A 20972-nucleotide genomic window follows, 5' to 3' on the forward strand; every position below is an offset into this window, starting at 1 on the left:
AGAGAGAGAGAGAGAGAGAGAGAGAGAGAGAGAGAGAGAGAGAGAACATTACACATATTCTGTGCTCTTTCCACTGATCTGTTCAGTCGACCGTGAAAGATTTATGGCTTCTCGCTTTCACGGGCCTCTCGCTTCTTGTCAGATCTCTCACTCGGCGGGCGACTTCAAATAAAATGGTGGGTATAGCGAGTTGCTTATCTTGAGACAATACTTAAACGCTAGACACTGATAGTCCTCTTGTATATAAGATTAGTATTTAAAGCTAGAAGGATAGCTTTGATTACTTTGTGACAACATGATAGGGAGAGACTTCGACACTTCGATAGGAAACGGTATAAACTCTAGCCACTGTTAACCCACGTCCCTACGATATCGGTATTTAAATTACAATGTATAATCCAAGTATCCAAGTTGCGTTTTCCTCCACAGAAAACGAAAGGTGCTCGTTGCCAACACGTGCCGTACAAATTATCGGGGATCCACCCACCGCGGAACCTCCCAAAGGGTGGAACGATCGCGTGCCTCGTCGAAAACCCTTCATCTTTAATAACACGCGCTCAACAAAAAGACAACCGTACCCCATCCCCGTTCCTCGGAACCACGATATTAATTATTTCTCGAGGCAGCGAAACGTTTTGCTCGCGACTGGATTGCCCCGGAAGAGGTACATAAACAGAGACGACGTACATTAACTTTGAGATTGGGTATGCTCGATGGAAAAAGGAGAGGAAACTGCGCGTGACTTTCCCCACCCCCCCCCCCCCCCCCCACCTCACCCTGGAAGAAGCTGATCAAAGCAGCTGCGAGACGCATATTTGGTTTCGTCAAGTTTCCATCGGTTCCTCGATGTTTTGGCCCTTTGAAAAATGGAAATTGCGTCCCGCGCGCAAACGAACGAACGCGGAGGAAATGGCTGCGGGCTGTTCTCCCTTTGAACGGGAAACAAGAAATCTCGTAAGCCCGACTGATTGAACCCCCGGCGAGAATTTCGCCTGTTTGCGTGTCGGAGGTAAAAATATTTACGCGGCACCGTGTTATTAACGATCGTGGAACTCGACCACTGGCTCCTTTCGCGGAGGTCGTCCGTCAGCCATGTTCTTCCAGGTGAGGACCTCGAAGCTTTCGGGGCTGGAGGGGTTACGATCGCAAGAATTCCGGGAATCGTGAACGGTAGCTCTTTACTCGGAGATGTAAGTCTGGGCTCGCTTCTGCTTCAGCAAGATGTTAGTGACGAAAATGAGGATAAAAGTTTGCAAAAACCTGGCAGGGAGAAATTGTTACAATCTGAGAGGAAATGGTACAGAGCCTCTCCTTTAGCATACTTCATCCCTAAGTATGAAACAGGATACACTAGTAAATGCGGGTCAGTCACCTCGCACCCTACCAGCGCAAAGAGTTCCAAGAATTCCAGCCGCACAAGGCGACGGATTCTGGCGAACTCGCGCAATTTGTCGCGGTGGGTAATGCCTTTAAATATCGTCACCAGGTCAACCGAGATACCGGGCTAATTCCGCGAATTCCTCCGGCGATGAGAAAAGAGAGGATAAAAAAATGCGAACGCCTCCGAGAGATAGAGGGCCCACGGGTTTTAATAGGATCTAAATAGCCGTCGGTGTCCACGTGGAAAATCCGAATTTATGAACCCCCGGAAGGATTTAATTTATTTAAATTTCCGACCGGCGAGGGCAGCTTTAATCCTGATTTACCACGCGGCTTTTATTGTTACACCGGTATATACGACCACTGACCAGGCTAACCGAGCTGTTATCACGCGAATCCTCATAAAGCGCGTTTCCGTGGTCAATGAGTACCCGGAGCAACTGGACCAGCTGCTTTCGTATCCTGGATGACAGACAAGTGCAAGGATTCTCTTTGTGGTAGCATAATCGAGGATCCAACTGGTAATGTTGACTTCGTCCAAGTCAACGACTGCTATATTCTATCCATAGATGGGGCTTGGAGGACAGTCTTTGTTTTGTGTTTGTTTATTTTAAGGTGAATGGGAACTGTAGTCATTAATTCATTAATTTATTTAAAGTGCATAACTTATTATACAAAGTTATTGCTCTACTGCTTCCTTATTACTAGCTTAATTCCATTGTTCGTATCATCGTCTTACGTGATTCCTGCATTATTTGAATACTGTTTGCAGTGTCTCTTCCTTTTCATCTATTGGGACTCGCTGGTCCCCCTATAGCTCGGGTACCTCGGGGTTGCTAAGCCCGTACTGTAGCTACAAACATCGCTACAGCCCCTGAGGGCGTAACTGTAGTCCCATATTTCACTACTATGTGTTTCTTCTTTCCAATTTCTCTTTTTCTTTTAATATCTTTTATTTTTCCATTGCTTATGCCATATCGGCTTTCCGATGTTTATATTTGTCAGTCGACCCTAACCTAACAGTGAAAAATCGAGGCGGGACGGGGCGGAGCGCCCGAGATTCGAACCCAGGCTCTCGGGGTGGTAGTCGTCTACGCTACTCGCTGCTCCACTGTCCACTCCTCAGCTTGGACAGTCCCAACACTATTAGGGGTCATCTAGATCTCCTAAAGTAAGATACCCCTAGACCCTGGACACTCGTAGTCCCTGCACGCTCGCAAGACACCCGGAGTCCCTCAGTTTAAAATTTTAATCAACTTCGTTAATTTTTCAAAGTTCTCCAACTTCGTTGATTTTTCTGTCTCCACTGTTTGCAATTAATTGCGATAACCGCGGCAGTACCTCGAGCAGCGCTCTTCGTCTTCTCCCGCCTGTCGCCGCGAAGGAACGCCGCATTAATCACTCCGACGAGGCAGGCACAAAGGAAACAAACTGTACGTCCAGCTAATCGGTCACCTAATCTCCGAGGCGGCGCGTAACGATCGATCAAGCGCCGTGCTCGAAACGCGAGAAAAGGAGCCCGGCTCTGCGACATCGCGATTTTTCATTTGTTTCGCAGCCTTTCGTCTGCAAGATTAGAAGCCCGTGGAACTTTATTCGTATCCCCGGCAGTTAAGTAATTGGAAGGTCTCGATCCTAGGTGATTTATCACCCAGGCTTCTCGACGCGTCGAAAGACGTCGGGGTCGGAGGTCAGAGATTGCTTGCCCGGGCTGACCGATGATTGATCGTTTCGATAGGTGCGGAGAGCAGACCGTCCGCTGCCATGATCGTGATTAAGTGATTTACGCGGGAAAAACACCGCGTGGGTCCAGCGTAGACGCGCCTTTTCGCGAGCTGGGATACATGCTTGCCTGTCGTTTCAGGTCAGAACGACATCAAGAAGCTGCGCAGGGAGAACGAGCAGCTACGTAGAGAGATATGGAGCCTCAGGGACGAGTACGACAAGCTCGAGGAGATCCTGAAGAGGCAGAAGAGCCGCGAAGGAAGCGAAGAATACGAGGTACCTAACAAAATATTTATCAGAAAATAACCAATCCTTAAAAAACGATAGAATCCCTTTTTAATGGACCTCCAGCTCTAGATTTGGATCTAAATATTCTCAGATTCCTATGGTACTCGATCTAAGACACTAACCAAGACCCCCTAAAACATGTCAGACTGATCGCAACGAATGCTCTCTTCCAGGATCGCTCCGACGAGGATGACGGTCTGGAATCGCACTACTCATCCGAGCAGGACGAGGACTTCGCCCAGGAGGAGAACGGCCAGGAGCCCGATAAAGACCTCAACAAGGCCGAGCAGCTAGAGAACGCGGAGAATCAGAAGATCTCCTCGGAGAAGATGACCAACAGCCTGCACAGACTACACGTGGACTTCGACGACCTGTCGGTGGTCGACGAAGAGGAGGAATTGAAGAAGGACAAGGAGAAAGGGTCCTCGGAAGATGGCCAGCACTCGAAGGAGGGTAAGAGCCCTCCGCCAATCCTGAAGCCCAGGCATCTCCACGAGAACATTCCCTTTTACCCTGGCACCTACGAACCGTCCGCCATGGGCGGTACCAGTTACTATGCCGGGTGCCCTTTCAAATTCCCGAGCACCTTGAATCTGATGATGCCCGCTGACGCGACGGAAATGGATTCGTCGTGTCCCAGGTTGGACACGGATCCTCTGCTACCCATCACAGGGCTGCCTGGCCTGAACATGAGCCAGATGAACGATCAGACGCTGCACGTGCCACCCGTGGGCTGGCAGAGCAACATCCTGGTACCTCAGAAGCAGATGGCGACCTATGGCCCGCACGAAATCGCTATCCCTTCGGGAATGCAGATGTACAACGGGTTTTCCCAGGAGCAGCAGCGGTATGCGCAGGCGGCAGGTGGATTCTCGAACTTCCCGAACCTAGTTCCGAGGAGGAACGTTGGGCTCAAACAGCAGGGTGGCTTGGTCAACGCGGGATCCTTCGGAGAACCTCAATCCAAGCCCGAGAGGCTCATCATGGAAAACGGTTGGAGTTACCACGTTGACACCTCAAAGTTGACAAGCGCGAAGGGTCCAGAGGAGAGTCTAGCGCTAGCAGGAACTGAGAAGCCACAGCAGAGACAGTTCTTCGCCCCGATATCCTCCAAGTTGAAGAAGCGAGCCGAGGAACCCTCGCCCACGATCAGCCACTTTGGAACTGCGAACAGCTCCAGCAGCGGGAGAACCGAGTCCACGGTGATCTCGAAGAACCAGTTCATGTTCGAGAAGGGATCAGCTGACGTCTACGTGAACGGAGCTGTGCCCTGTGAGGGCAACGATTATAGAATCATGGGGGACCAGAAGACGTTCCTGAGCACGGACAACCTGCTGATCAACGACGACAGATCCACCTGTGGCAATCAGCTGGTGAAGTCGATGTCTTGCCAAGACCTGACCAGCGAGTCACAGGCTGCCTCCATTGGCCCTGAAGGCAGGCAGCAGCTGCTGACTCAAAGTGACAACACCTTGGACAACATATCAGACTCCAAGCCGTTCAAGTCCCACCTGAGTGTCACCTTAAAGAGGCCTTGGGTAAAAGAGGTAGTAGGCCATGATACTCCAGAAATTCCCAAGCTGCCATCCGTGGACTATCGCATCTTCAAGAACCCTTTCCTACGGACGTTCGACCCGAGCTACGGCTATGTGGATAAAAACAACGTGACCAGGCCTTTGTCCGTCCAGGTAAACGACGACAGCCTTGGCTACTACCCGGCCCAACCCGACATGTCTACCCTCCACAGAGTCCATCCCGGCGAAAGGTACAAACACGTTCAACCCGACCAAAGTCGCCTTCTGATCCCCTCCAACCAGCTAGTCAACGGAAAGCTCGTGACGTCCCCGGGAAACAAGCACGAGATCCAGGTGACCTCCTTTGAGAAACCAAGTCCTCACACCCTAGTGGGTCCCTCCGCTCCGTACAAGCTTAGCACCCTGCAGAGATTGAACAGGAACCCTTACCTGCAGAGCCAGAACCTTTACCAAAACGCGCCTTACGCGCCGAGAGGAGGCCTCTATCCGCAAAGGGGAATGATGTACTACGACAATCTAGCTATGAAGGTCCCGGTGCAGACGCAGACCTCCATAGACGGGGACTCCCATCACGAGGACGAGCATGCGCAGTCGCAGGAGGAGAGCGCCCCGACGACCCCAAGCGGCCAACGTCCGAGGAAGCCTATCAGAAAGGACAAGAACGTGACGACCAAGGAACACAACCCCGTTTCGCCTGCAACCCAGAGGAAGCTGAAGAAGCAGAGCAGTTCCACCTCGGCGGAGATACCCGAGTCACCTGGCAAAGTGCCGCGAAAAAAGCCCAGGAGGCTGAGCATCACCACGACGACCACGTCCGAGGGCCAGGAGGACAAGCACGAGAGCAGGTCGTCCTCGTCGGGCCAAGACTCGCCCAAGAAGGACCAGATGAGGAGGATGTCGTTGTACTTCAACGCGAAGAAGAGACCCTCCCTGGCGTCCGTGAAGACAGCCAGGAGCGGTAGCTTGGACATGTGCAAGGAAAAGGACGCGATGATGAACTCCGAGAGGGAGAGGACCACCTCTATCAGCAGCAGAGACATACCTGGGGCCAAAACGAGGAAGGTTAGCACCAGCAGCAGCAACGTGCCCTGGTGCGCTTGTTGGGGCAACGGTTGCATCTAGACTCGAGTTCGGATTCAGGTGTTGTCGTCTGCTAGAGACACTCTAGTCAATTTTTAGGTCTTAATAGATACTAAATTATATTATGTGACAGCTCTAAGGCAATCCGCTCTAATTTTCACGAGTTCTCAAAGTACAGCCACCTGGCGCCGCAGCGAGTTTCGCGAAAGCCCGACTAAATGATCACGAGCATGGATAGCTAAATGAAATATCGACCAGAGTGCGACACGCTCCATGAGGAGCGGTATCGACCTTTACCGCAACTACAAGGGAACCGCTGCAGCCAATCGCAAAGGTCGTAAAAGTAGTAGCGACGGAACCGGAACACCATAAACCTGTAACTGTTCAGGTGACGCTCGCAACAGAGGTTCCTGCCAAGAATACACGAGACCGTAGCCCGCTCTCGATAGTCGAGGCGGACGTGGATCGAATTAAACTTGCAAAATTAATATTTAAGCAGCGCCACGCGTTGGGGACTCTAACTGATTGTCTCCGGCAATGGTAGACGTCGCGGCATTAGCTGATAATTTTATATCGATTGCTCTTCCGACTGTTACTTCGTAAGACTATTAAATAAAATTGAATTCCCACTCGTTCGTGGGACACTTTCGCGAAGAGACAGTCGCCCATGCATTTACCTAGCGTTAATGGTATCATGTATATATTACCGTTAAGTTTCGTATATTGTATATTTATGTAGCTGTTATTATTTACAGTGAGGACTGGATAAGTGCAAGCTGACTATCCCCACCACTGGGGGGTTCCCCTTTGACGCTCGGCGAGCGAGCAGTGTAATATGATCCTAATCCAAATATCGGTGAGACTATGCACTATTGTCTCACCGATATGCTTTTACCGACTGCTTTTTTTCCTCGGACCTCTTTCTCTTTCACTCTCTGTCCTTTTCTACGTTCGACACTCGACTCGAGGCAAATATAAACACAGAATAGAAACCTCGACTGGATAATTGCAGTGTTCGGGTCCCTTTTGTCTTGTGCTTATCCAGTCTTTACTGTATTCGGAATCAACGCGACATTTTCTGTAAAGTCAAGGGAAAATAAAACGACTATTCGCTTACGCGACGACTTCGACGCGACTTCCAACCACGAGTCCGATCATTATTGTAGACGGACCTTCGTATTTCAGTGGAGTCATTCGCTCTTCTCTGTGATTCATCGAATTATTGATTATTCTATGCGACTTATTCTAAGAGCCACCAATTATTAATGGTTCCGGCGAGGGTGGAACCTAAAGACAAAGTTCGCGAGCATCTTCAGCGCGTAAACTTCTGAAGCGTTCTGTTCCCCGTTGCCCTCCCCCCTTCCCGCCCCTCTTCGTCCCTCGCCGACCCGTTCCAACAATGTAGAAGGGGTTGAAGAGGGAAGAAATTTAAAGAAATCCAGAGAAAGGAACCGACCAAGTAAATTGAATGCACTTATAATTAAACGCCGCGCTTTCGCGTGACTCGTGAAGTGAAAGTTTTAGACGACGATAGAAAACGGGGAAAGAAGTTTGCCAAAGTTTCGCGTATCTTGGCACACGCATGGCTGAAGACTTCAGGTATCGATAAAAGAATTATATCGTTGGGAATTTCAGATATCTCAGGATTGGATCAACGTAAATACTATAGCTGCCAACCTCACTTTCAATTCTTTTAAGCAGTCGAGGTAATGGCAGTGATACGCATGAGTCATAGAATATCCAGGTCAAGTCTTTCGTCTATTTTGAGCGAATTACAGGGACTGAATCCAGAGCTAGATGCAGCCACTATAGTAGCTCGATGCGAAGCATCGCGGGAAAAGGCGCTAGCCGGTTGCAGGGGTGACAACGCTGCGGGGGTACAAACGGGTCGCAGACTGGCGCAATTAAAATGCAAATTATCTCTTTACGCGCGGCCATATTTCCAGAAGGGTCGGTACTCGCTACCCTACGCCGTCACCGATTAACTCGGAACTAATTTACGAGACGACTCCGTCGCCAAGTCAGAGAAGACGTTTTGTCTCGGATAGAACCGCTCGGTTGATACGGGCTAACGTCATTTGCAAATGTCAGCCAAGGCCAGTTTCTTCTCTTCCATTATGGCATTCGCTGGCCCGACGACAGAGGACGAAGCGTCTCGGGCGAATTATCAGATAGCCCCGGATTTTGATTATGTTGAAATACGTTCACGTGAAATTAGGAGAAGTCGTCGATCCTCTGGGCTCCTAATTGTTTAAACCAGGGCTTCTTAAACTATGGTTCGCGATCAAAAATTTCTCTTTTATTTATGTTATACCAAGAAATGCAGTTTTGACGAAAAATAGGGTGCGATACTTTTTGAAACTATAATAAATACAATAATAAAAACAAATAAATAGACATCCAGTGAACGAAAAAAGTTTAAAAAGCCCTGGACATACCCTGGTGTCTTCGTTCTGTCCTTTTTTTTATTCCCTGTACTTCTTTACGTTCGAAGCTCGTCGGCAAACATCAGAGGATATATACGATCATGTAAACACTGCTCAGCGATCAAACTCCTTGGCCCTTAGAGGGGTATACCCCCCAGTATTGGTGATGCTTTCAGTGCATTGATGGAAACTTTACTGTACAGACGCAAACGATTGAATGTCGACTGCAGTTGCAATCAGAAAGGCTATATCTCTCAAACAAAATCTTGCTCGAATTCCAAAAATCAGTTTCACGACAGAAAAATAATCGAGAAAAAATTTGGACGAACGATGCCCCAATTCTCCAGCTTTTTTTCGCGGACGTGACTGATGATTCGCGACTGGCGAAGCATGTCGACGAACTCAACGCGTCTCGATCGCGGAAGAGCCGGGGCGAAGGAAACGAAATGAGCTTCAAGTTTAATTAACGAGCCGCTCGAAAATTTACAGTAACCGAGCGGAGCGAAACCGAGATGCGTTTATCGTTGGTTCACAAAGGGGTCTAACTGCTCGCTAGCCCGATATCACGCGATGCAACGAAGATTATCGGATGGGAATACGACGCGGCCGACCCCATGAATTCCAATTAAAAGCCTATCGCGAGTATTTATAGACCGAAGACGGGGACGATATCGGCAGCCACAATGGTCGTTAAGATGATCAGGTTTAATTACGCACCTCGTAAAGCCTTTACGAATCTGGTCGCTGCGAGTGGCTGTTACGGCGCCACCGTTTATGCGTGCGGTTATCAACGTGGATGTATAATTACCTGGAAGCCAACAAAAAATTACGTGCATTAGTACGACGACGCGGGGTTAAGTGTATGCTTAATTATTTCCAAATGGTAAGGATTCGGTGTTTTTATCATCGGTACCGTAGAATCCACGATAATTGCACGAAGAACTTGTTTGCGGAGCGTGGACAAGCGGTAGGGCCCGCCTGTTCAATTATCGAGGTTTCGCTGTATCTCGGAAACGAGGGCTCGTGCCAGAAATTTCATTCCACGCATTCGACTCCCGTTCCTCCGCCACAAATTTTTACACGTATCCCCCTCCCGTTCATCGACCCTTGCGTTTTTCGCGCATTTCGAAAACACGAAGCAACAAAATAAAGCACTTTTCGACGCGACAGGCGCTAGAAACAATTTCAGCTCGCGTTCGAATGACCCACCGGTGATATTACGTCAGCGTGAAATTACGCGAGAACGTGATAAAGTTTCCGGTTTTCGCCTAAATTCTCCGTCGACGCTGGGAGAGAGGATGTTCGAGCGAAAGAGTAATGAAACTGCTGCAAGTGCAATATGGAATAACGAGAAAACAACGGGGGCGGCGGATTCTTGCGAGTTTCCGCGAGCTCGAGGCACGCGAAGTGTTTGAAATTTCTCTAGCGGGAAACTTGCGTCCGTCCGCCTTTTTTATTACGGACAGAAAGACCCACACCCAGCCTCGCGGGAATATTTTATACGAGGAGAAAACTTCTGTCGAGCAATTTCGAAATTTTTCCAGCCTGCTTTGCTCGCGATCCGGGGATGGCAAAGATTTATTTATAACTTTCTTCTGATCTGTTACTGAAGGATGATATTGTAAAACAATAACTTTGATTAAATACAGATTCAGTAAGTTATTATCGTGATTGTAGAATAGAATTTAGTGCGATACGAGAAAATAATTTCTACAAAGAGAAAAAAAAATTATACATGCTGAATCGAGTAACGTCCTTCTTTTTTTGAAGTCGGTTAAAAAAGAATGGGAATAAACTTCTCTTGCACTTTTAGGGACGGTTCATCGGCACACGGTATTTCCCATCGAGTAATATCGAAATTTTCAAATTGAGTTTGAACAGAACTCAATTTGTACAAATGTTTCATTTACACGGGACGTCCAATATCCTGTTGCGAGGCCGAGTAGTGTATGCTTGCAACCGGTTCACCCGGGATTCTGCATTTTTGCAAATATTCTTCGGCGCGCAAATATTTGCGAATTTCGCCGGGGATGCGAAACGAGATACAGCATCGACGGTTGCGTCTGAACTCCGAACAAACGAGCACCACACCTCTGGGTGACTGTACGCGTCGCGCATTTCCATGAATATTATTGAACCTCGCGCGACTACAAATTATAATAATTAACACATCGACGCTGTCAATTATTCTTCTCGATGTTTCAACCATGATTCAACGATCAAAATTAAATTTATAGAGGAGACAATTTTAGTTACCTCGTCCACCAGGTCGAGACACGGGTCTCTTAAACTCCCAAAATATATAACGAACAAATAGAACGCTCTTAACCTTTCGTGGTCTTTCTTCGCAGTAATACTTCCAAAAGCTCCCAGCATTTTCGTTGAAACGCAATTTCCCCAGACACCAGAGGCGCTACGCGTCGCAATTCGATCGCGAAAGAACATTTCGTCGGGCTTTCGACTTTTATCGAGGATTCTTGGCACTCAGTTTCAAATTTCCTGCAACAGGGATCGAAACAGGGGTCGGCGAAACTGCCGGCGAAAAGTAAGCGGATCCGACGCGAGATAAAAAGTTTCCAAGTTTCCCTTGGTCTGCTGAAGTGTCGAATTCGCTTGCGATCAGCTCGGAACGCCGTGTCATCCGAAAACTCAATCGCTCCAAGTTCGTCGTTAGCATTCCACGAAAGCGATTACAACTCGGAGAATCACTCTCCACCTGACGAAGAGGGAACAAAATTATTTTCATCCAGCGAAAATAACGATTTGTGGTTTTCCCTGTTAGGTAGAAAATCGTGGTATTCGATTCGACAGTTTTTTTAAAAATTGATTTCATCCGACGACCTTTTAAAAATGCCACACGATTCTTTTTTTTTTTTTATATTTTTCCATTTAGATCATTTCCACTGAAAAAAAATTCATAAAATATAGCTTTCCTCGCTTTTTATTTTTCACGTCTCCGTTCCGTGTTTTTCCATTTACTTTTTACATTTACGGTCGTAAATAAATTCATAAAATGTAGCCTTCCTTTAGAGTGGTCGAGTGTGCGCAACCCTTTAAGCGCTTTTCAGTAGCGTACACAGAATTGACAAAACACTCGAGAGGGGATCGCACGTGGGACGTGTCCATTAACGAACAGACGAAAAGAATTCCCATTTCCGGAGTAGTTTTAAGCGGGTTCGACACTCTTTTAGCAACAGCCTCCGCCGAACGAAATTAGACACGCGAACGTCTCTGCGCCCGCGGCATTTATGTCTCGTGCGCTCTGTTAAGTATACACGCTCGTGCGTACCATTTGCGTACGGATGCATTTACACCACTCCATTACGGAGCTGAGTGAATTCATTACGGCGTTTGCCACCGCGCAATTTTACAAGCGCGAATAAATTAAAGTCCACGCGAACGAACAAGTATACACGACAAAGTTGAATATCACAAGTAGAAAAAATTGCGAATGCGACCGGCAGACCAATACGTTTCGACCATTTTCGTCGATTTGTTCGAAAGATAGCACGACGGAGTCAATATAAATAGCGTAAACACCGACATAGTCTCTTCCTGTCGCCGACATTACGTTTTCCAGAGCGACTCGAAGCGCGAATTAATACGCCTCTGGCACTTAGGAAAAATATGCTCCAAGAGTCAAGCGGACCAATACGACTGGTGGGCCAATACGTGTAGAGCATTTTCATCGAGTTCCACGCGAATTTTACGCGATGCGTCGGATAGTAAAGCCAGACTTTTCACCGGGAACGTCAGTAAAATTCAGGCAGCGACTTGTTATAGCCAGCGTCCTTTATCCTAGCAGGGCGCCACGGTATATCGTGTATTTTATTCCACCCGATCCCCCCGTGGAGTTCCTTCGACGTATCCGAGACCCTTTCCCATCCTTCTCGTTCTGCGTCCATCGTCCTTCCTCGTCGACCGCATGCTGTCTTGTGACACCTAATTTTCGCGTGTATTCCAACGCGGTTGCACCGATCTCTGTAACCTCCTTTGGACTTCGAGTCCTCCCTCGAGCGTTCAATTTGAACGATCCACCGCTGGATCCCCTGTTGCGCGTCTATCCCCCTCCTCCCGGCGCGCAGACCAATTTTTTAAAAGCCTTATCAGCAAACCGGGCTCGTTTCACTTTCACGGGGAACACGTGTCTCCGGGACACGTGTATTCGCGTTCATGAACACGCAGGACTGCTCCAAGCGAGACCAAACCGTGATGGCGGAAGGGTAGGGGAGGGGGTCCATCGTGGAAATGAATGAGCGTATAAATCAGCGTTAACGATCGTTCTGCAAACAACTAGGGAGGCCCAGACCGGTCCCCCAAATTAAATAAGTCCACACCGATCGCTATCGCGTCGTCTCGTTTCTCCAGCGCGCGTGCAGGCATAGCTGAGACGAGCTCGCATCGATCAGCGACGGAATGCATTACTCTTAGCGGTTTCCTCGCCGTGGATTCGTCCTGCTTTGCATATAGCACCAATAAAGCCCGAGATTTATGCATTCGATACAATAACCGGGGAGATTCCGATCGCCTTCGGGCAGCTGCTTTCTCGCAGCGGCCTGGACACCTCCGAGAGTGGTTTCTATAATTAGGCGGACGTGATGAGACTCGTGGATCTCTCGGGCAGAGACGCGGCCCGATTGGCGATCGGCAATATCGATACGTGACAGTTCCGGAACGTCCAAGAGCTTTTCAGCTGTTTTTGAGTGGTCTCAACTCGGAGGACACGGTGACCAATATTGCCTCCTCTGAGCTTTCTTCGCGGAGAATAAATTCTTTGCTCGCTCGAACAACTGTGATTTAAGGGATGAATTAATGATCCCAACGTCCATGTAAAATTATTAGTTGCGCACTTTTGGAGAGCGAGAACAATCCAATTAAAAATCTCTTGAAGAGTTCGAGTGGGTAAAAGTTCTTTTCATTCCTCGCAAAAGTTTATAATTACTATCCCCTCCCCTGCCCCTCGAAGGTATTAATTAGTGACTCGACATCACGTTGATTCACGCTTCGATTGTTCTACATCCGCGTGGCTCATCCTACCATTCGTCGAACAATTCAATTAAGAATTCCTGGCATTCGTCATGCAAATGACCCGTTCCTAGTAGTACGAATTCTCCGTTAAGATTGTCACGATTATCACTGCTGACGCAGCCAATCGCGTCGGAGGAACGCGATGAATACATTCCGTCTAGATGTCGCTGATAACACTGCAGGGAAGTATACACATTGTTGCGCCGGGAGGTTGAACAAATCGAAGTGCTCACAATCAAGGAAGGGTTTATAAAACGAACAAGAATTTTTAACGTTTATTAACAACAACCCAATAAAGTTTTATACAAGGAAGCCACGTCTGCTTAGTGTCAGGCTTGTCACCGTTCTGATATTTCAAATATCTACCGGTTCTTGGCAACCTTCAAATGACCACCTTCACAACATCTTCACACTGATGCAACAATGCAACTTCGGAATATTGCGCGGCATCTTCATACCGTCGCACTTTATCACAATATCTATTTTTACCCAGCATCGGGTAATCACTTCCATCGGCGTTTTATGTTCACGTTTCTATATCGAGACAGCGTTCCTTCGCTGAAAAATATTAATTATTTTCCTGAAAGATAAAAGAAGATGGCCGTGAGACATCGAGCCGTCGACTGTCGAGTTATATGGAAGTCTAGCGACGGGATTAACTCGATTGCCGCCGCAGCGACGAATTTATCGAAGAACGAAGGCCACGGCATCGACACGATTGATTTAATTTGACGTTTCCCGAACGCGTCGGTGCCGGGCTCGCGATTTAATTACCGCGACGCCAATAACTTTGCCACGAGAGATACGTGCCCACGAGTACCTCTCATTTTCTGATTTTTGGAACCCGCGCCGCGGAGCGCGTCGATAAATCTCTCTTTTCCGAGCCCGAAAGAAATTGACCGCGAGCTGTGAAAAAATTGCGGAATGTTAATCTTTTACTGCTGCACGATGACGATATCGAGGTATCCCGCGTTCACTTGAAAGCGGGGTAGGCAGCCATGTTGAGGTTAGGTCTCGTGGAATATTTGTATCTTACTTTTTATGTACACGCACTGAATGCTTTTCATATTTAATTTGCTATTCGTATTCATCAGTATTAGTAATTATTTTAAGTGTTTCAACTATACAGCCATAGTTATTACACTGACGCTTTCTTTTTAATTATACGTTTATCAGTATTATGTATCGTTTTCAGTCTTCTTTTCGTTGCTCCATTTAATACTACTTACAGGATCTCTGACATTTATTCTGTTGGGGCCCACTTGGCCCCCTACTGCTTGAATACCTCGGGATCGCTAAACCCGTACTGTAGCTGCGCATGCGCATGCGCATGCTACAGCCTCTGAGGGTCTTCCTAATTATCGTGGTTGTTTATTTGTTTAAATGCGCATGTGCAGGTACGCACATATTTTCACTCTTCTTTTCCGTTACATACATATGTATCTCTTTACATTTACAGTATTGTATGTTTTCGATACTTCTTCCTTAGCCATATCTTGAAAAAACTAGGGCAGACGCCCGGGATTCGAACCCGGGCTCTCCGAGTGGTAGTCGGCTACGCTACGCACTGCTCCACCGTCCGCCCCCTTCGTATCTATCGTTCGCCATGTTTTATGTCGATTGAGGCTCGACGACAGAATACTGAAATTAGAATACCGTAGAAGAGTTCATCGCGACGGTTCGTCAAACGAGACCCGACGTTATTACTTCGGAATGAGTAAGTCCATTCGCATCCATTCGCTCAAAGACCATTAATCCGGTCGTCGCGACGAATCCATTTCCGATCATAATCTCGTCGTCTGCGTAACATGGCCGATTGAAGATCGGGCCCGGCTCATCGACCACGGTCTCTCCTTACTCTTCTTCTTCGTTCACAGCGAAGAATCGCGTTTCCTCCGCGAGCCTTAATTTGCATTTATATCGATCCGAGCCGCGAATGGAAATATTAAATCCATTTTCACGCGGCGAGCACCCACGCGAGCCGCTTCGAACAAAAAAAATATCAATCGGTGTCACGGAGGCTTATCGAGCTTCCGTGGAAGCGTTTCGATTTATCTCGATTCGAGTTCGACTCGTGCCGGAGTTACAAGGGATTCCATAATGGTATCCATGTACCTAGGATCGTAACACGACTCTGGGAGGCCCTGGAAGTATCGTTTACTACAATATACTTCGATAAAAATAATTTGGAATGATTAGCTGATCCCCCTTTCCTCCAATGCATATGAGACTCGAATTCTAATAAACTTTGACGCAACAACGCAAAAAGAAGAACCTACCCCAGACGCAACTCAGACTTAATTCAAATAAATTCTATGCTACAACGTAAAAAGAAAAATCTAATCCAGAACTAGTCCCAATAAATTCTAACGCTACAGAAAAAAAATCTGAAAGAAAAATGTCTTTTTCCAAAATGAATGGATCAAGTCCTACTAGGAAAAGCTTCCCAAATCATAATTCTCGGAACATTAAATAACTCCAAACGAGCCCTGCGATTAAAGCAGAAGCAATAACAACGAATTTCTTTAGCGGAAACGTCGCAGTCGAAACGGATGCTCGTCTTCTCTCGGGATATCCGTGTACAATGGGAAACATTACAAAGCAACGTTATTGTCGTCTGTTCGCTGCTGATAGGGCTAAACCGTGGCTTCGTATCAAATTAACGTTTATGATAGGTTGCCATTCAAATCTGGCTTAAAGCGTTCCCGCCGCCATGTTAGAATTCCCTCGCACACGGCCGTTCAGGGCACGTTCAGTCGACGAATATAATAACGAACGGTAATCAAAGACTGGAAAATATCATTCGTTCAGCGATGACTCGGCCAAATTGGCCGCTGTTGCGACCGCCAATGAAAATTCAAATAACTCGCGTGCCAGGGAAATTCGTTCCGGCTTCTATTTAATTAACGATCCGTTCTATATTTCAACTGTTCGCGTACGATTCGTTCTCTATAATAACCATTCGTTTCGAGTTTCTTTGTCCATTTTAACGTGACTCGTTTATTTCTACGTACATCCTAAACAAATCCATTTAATTTCAAAGAATCTACAAATTAGTATTAAATTCACGAAATATTAAAATGAATATTTATATTTCCAACAAATATCAACAGACATCTATTCGACGAGAACTTCGATAATTGTCTCGACTGTGAAACCTGTTCGTATTTCGTCAAGTATCTGAATCAATTAAAATAAACAGAGTGTTCGTTATCACATCCCCCTCTTCCAGCCCATCCTCCATGAATACGCGACGAATGCAGAAACACTTGAAGTCTATTCCGGTTTAATCAACCAGTTCCATCGCGAACGGGTTCGCACCGTCGCGTAACCCACTTTTCTCGAAATCTTCAAAATTTCCGCGTCAAGAGTCTCTCGCGGGGAATCGATAACTGCACCTGGGCTCAACGCTCCTCTCGGTCTGAAATCTACTTAGGGAAGAGGCCGTAATACACAGCCCCGATCGCGGAGAGCAGCCAGCGCGGCACATTTGCGTCATTTACATACGTTGCGGCGTGTCGAGGAGCTTGGCGTGCGACAGATAGGCTGACAGGCCTCCTGAAAGTCCTAGATACATGGAAAAAGGTTATTCCCTGGCTCCGCGTAGCATTATACAGGATGAGGCAGCTAAATGTCTCTGCCAAGCACCAAGACACGGACATCTTTCCGGTGGGAGTCCCTCCTGACTATGGAAATTCTACTTGGGATAATTCTCTTCGAGGGAATCCCAACTTCTCAACGTGTCCCATTAAATATCGCGAGTTGAACTATCTATCGATTTTCCAGAGAGATAATTCGAATCACAAGACATTATTTATATATACAGATGTGAACAAATTTTTCCCCTTTCCCCTGTCTATAATTTCTAATTTTAAATCACCTTTCATTTCGCTTCTTTAATTATCATACAACCTCTGCACCGCGCTCCGCCACGGAACCATTACATCCCTATATTTGGCCCCTGCGAGCAGGCAACTGTGTCCCTGACAAGCATCCCCGTCGCCAGCGAGAGTTTACGTGTGCCTCGGCTATCTCCGAAGACCCAAGAGGTCGCGGCAGCCACTCGTGCACGTTCGCGCGGGATTACACGATTATCCGCATCTGCGGATGAGGTTCAAGAACCACTCGCCTGGAATTTTAGCCCTTCCACAGTTGAATACGTCGTAATTGGTTCGCGGCGAGACATGCGCCGCGACCTCTCCAACCCGGGACGACACAACTCGACGCGGGCATTCGTGGCTTATTTGTCAGTTTACTGGACAATTCGACGACTGAACCAGCCACCAGGTATATTAAAATTCGACTAAACGCGGCTCAGGTGCAAACATGGGACTCTAAAACCCTGAGACCCTGGGACTTTGACGAAGACTCTTTGACTCTAATTCCTACTCCCTTGAACTACTACCCACTCCAAATGAAACTTAAACGCACCGCGCAGTTCCCCGAGGCTCATATACCGTCTGCACAACTTCCTCCGGCCACCGATAACTCGGTGATCGATAACTGCATTCCAATCAGACTCCTCTAGGAAAGTATGCTCTGGCAATTGTCCTTATCTCCGGATGTAACAGTCGATCAGAGGCAGGATCTGTCCTTGCAGGAAGCGAGTATCGCTACGGAGAACCGAGATAGATCGGGTCGCCAACAATCAAAGAAGATAGCTCGTCTCAGTTGGAAAGTTCTGAGAACCTTCTAACTCGTGCGTCAACTCGACGGGATTTGCAACTAGGCGCTCGCAGCGGATGGCTTTCGAAACTAGGAGAGCAATAGTCTCGCTGGCTCCCATGAATGAGTTATTGCGACAGAGGAGCCATATGCCAGGACTCGGCGAAGTGGCGCGTCACTTAGCGTGGAAGTTGATCCAGTTTATTTATAAGAACCGTGTCCCACTCAGATGAAACTGACAATAATTAGACTGCCTCCTCGGCGCTCGAAACTTGGCTTAATAGGCTCAAGTGCCTATTGCTAGGATCGCATCTGTCCAAGTCGTCAGAAACGCTGTACAACTTGGAAGTCTCGTCTAAGATAATTACGTTAAGGAAGATAAGTTTAAAGTAGAAGTTATGGCTGCGGAGTACGTTAAAACTTTGGTCGTCCGAGAGTTTCAGATCGAAATAAGATTCTTGGAGATCCTTGGAAGCCTTGGTGAGATCTGCCTAACCACCTTCGGGGAGCATGATTAGCCAAGTCGCGTGGATAAAGAATTTAGCTTATCTCTGGTGTCCAAGTACAATATATCGTAAGCGTGGGTAAGTAATATTTTGGACTGGAAACACTAGCGAAAAGGAATTTTTATCTACGTAAGAATTTAGACCACCAATAGCCTCCAAGCTTCGAGAGTCAGGCCCGTTTGTTGTGAATCAGCCAGTATATTCCCACGCACGAGTGCGAGCTGAACACGTTGACAACGGAACCCGAGTCCCGACGAAGCACGTACGATTCATGGGGATGCTTACGAGCTCCCTGACCAAAATTCATCCGCCCCCACAACCCTTCCTTGGCCCTCCCCAGACGACTATTCCCTGTCGAAGGACGGGACGATATTTATCGCTGGGACGCGAGAATCACGAGTCGGCGACGCGTGTAAAAATAATGATCAATTATTTTTCCGCCGGGGTCTGGCTCTAATGTTGTTTTTATGGTGTCGTGGCGTCTGAAGAAAGACACCTAGGATGTAGGCCATCCGGCGGCTTTGCACAAGAGTAACTCGAGATTTTCAAAACACTGCAACGAAGGGCTGGTCTGTCGAAACATGCGTGTTTTCACTTGAGCGTCCGTCGCTAGGTTTGACGAGTTTTTTGGGGGGCGGTAACGACTGTGACCCACTTTTTAAGGCAGTTCTTGTCTATTTTTTTACACTTAAATACGAGACTTTTTCGGCGCGAAACGAATTTATAATCTGTCCCAGCACATTATACGAGGTGGAAAGGGGTGAATTCTGTAGAGAGTAAACTCGTTTTCGTGAAAATTAAGAAAAGGACTTTGTTCGTGGCTGGAAGCTCTTCCGAGGGTTCTGCATTTACCACGAGGAAATAATCCGCGGTCTGTATTAAAATGGTTCGGTATAATTAATCCGTTCCCTCGCGGACCGTTTTCAACCTCCTCCGCGCCTCCCCCGCAGCAACGTTAAAAATACTTCCATCCCCTCGACGCTGACGACGGCTCATATTTGACCCGTGGTATGACAGCTTGTCGAGACGGGTTTTTAACGCGGAAAGAGGTAATTTGACATAGTTGGAGGGTCCTCTCCGCGCCTCAGTCGCGTTTTATTAAAATGGCCGCCCGTGGGAGACGTTTAAAAATCCTATGAAAATGCTGGAATCGTTGTTCCAAACGAAACAGTGACGAAACGCTTAGAAGACTTGCCAATTCATGCAGATTTTTCGTTCCCTACGAAGACAGTAAGTATTGTATAATCACAGTAATTAATTAATGTTTGATATGCCGCATAAGAAATATCGCAACTAATAGTTTACTTTTTGCAGACTGTAATCATCAACGATACGGATTCGCGCGTCGACGATGTTCCGCATGGTTCTAACGAGCCGCAGCGATCGAATTGGCAATTAGTCGTGGCGGTCAAAAAGGCGCCATTTCAAAGTTGCAGTCAGCGGACCAGGTGTTACGCGGCCGGCAGTATTTTCAGGTCTGGCCATGGTAACAAATGGCACCTGACTGAGCCCGCAATTAGTCGCGAGGGATTCATTTAGAGTTCGACTTAACCGTCCCGTGCGAATTCATATTTACGAACACATGTTCCCACACAAGAGTGCTCCCAGTTTTTCCAATCTAAAACATTCATCCGTTACTATACATTCTATTATGTTCTATTCGTTTATTCCGGAGAAATGTCTTTTGTGCGATATAAAAGTCGCATATCGACGTTTAGATACGCACGCAACACTGTTTGGCCACGCCTACAACACTACTCGACTACGCCCACAACACACTTTGTGCCCCCCCCCCCCCCTTCCAAGATACATCGGATACTATCAACCTAACATCGAACGAAGTGTGTTGTTTGTTAATAAATCTCTTTACTTAAACTATTACCACCTCTCATAATCTTCGTTCCACTGCCACGTGATCGGGTTTAATCAAGCACACATTTCCGGGAGGTTCGATTAACTCCACAGCAGATTGAATCAAGCGGAATTTCCGCAATATTTCACACACCATCTTCCCCCTCCCTTGCTTCCTCCAAAAGAACGTGCTCGTTCGTTCATCCTTCGTTCTCTTTCCCTCCTCTCTCTCCCCCTTCCCGTCGCCGTTGCTAATGTCTAGGCTCCCCGTTTTTCCCGAATTCTGTTCCCGTACTCTGAACACGTTCTATTGCCAATTTCGATCCCGAACGCCTGGCGAATGCCAACTGGTAATCCTTATCCATCTACTTGGACCGCGTTATCAGCGCAAATCCGTTTACAAGCTTACGGAGGCGCACATCTCTAGGCGTAGACGCTGAAAGCGTCGCTTCGGAGGAGATGATTATATTAATATAATCTACGCGTAG

At 47.4% G+C, this 20972-nt stretch overlaps 1 protein-coding gene across 5 annotated transcripts in view; it reads left to right on the forward strand.

Moving 5' to 3' along the window:
* The window catches only part of LOC128896291 (uncharacterized), a 33148-nt gene extending 26024 nt beyond the window's left edge, over window positions 1-7124 (forward strand). For all 5 annotated transcript variants that reach the window (XM_054159559.1, XM_054159557.1, XM_054159558.1 and 2 more), the window contains 2 exons: window positions 3245-3381; window positions 3567-7124. In XM_054159559.1, coding sequence (XP_054015534.1) covers window positions 3245-3381; window positions 3567-6050 — 2621 coding nt within the window. In that variant the 3' untranslated portion in view covers window positions 6051-7124. The remainder of the gene's footprint in view (window positions 1-3244; window positions 3382-3566) is intronic.
* Window positions 7125-20972: the final 13848 nt, after the last annotated feature.

The sequence above is a fragment of the Hylaeus anthracinus genome, unplaced genomic scaffold (assembly GCF_026225885.1).
Source record: "Hylaeus anthracinus isolate JK02 unplaced genomic scaffold, UHH_iyHylAnth1.0_haploid 0, whole genome shotgun sequence".
Classification (NCBI taxonomy): domain Eukaryota; kingdom Metazoa; phylum Arthropoda; class Insecta; order Hymenoptera; family Colletidae; genus Hylaeus; species Hylaeus anthracinus.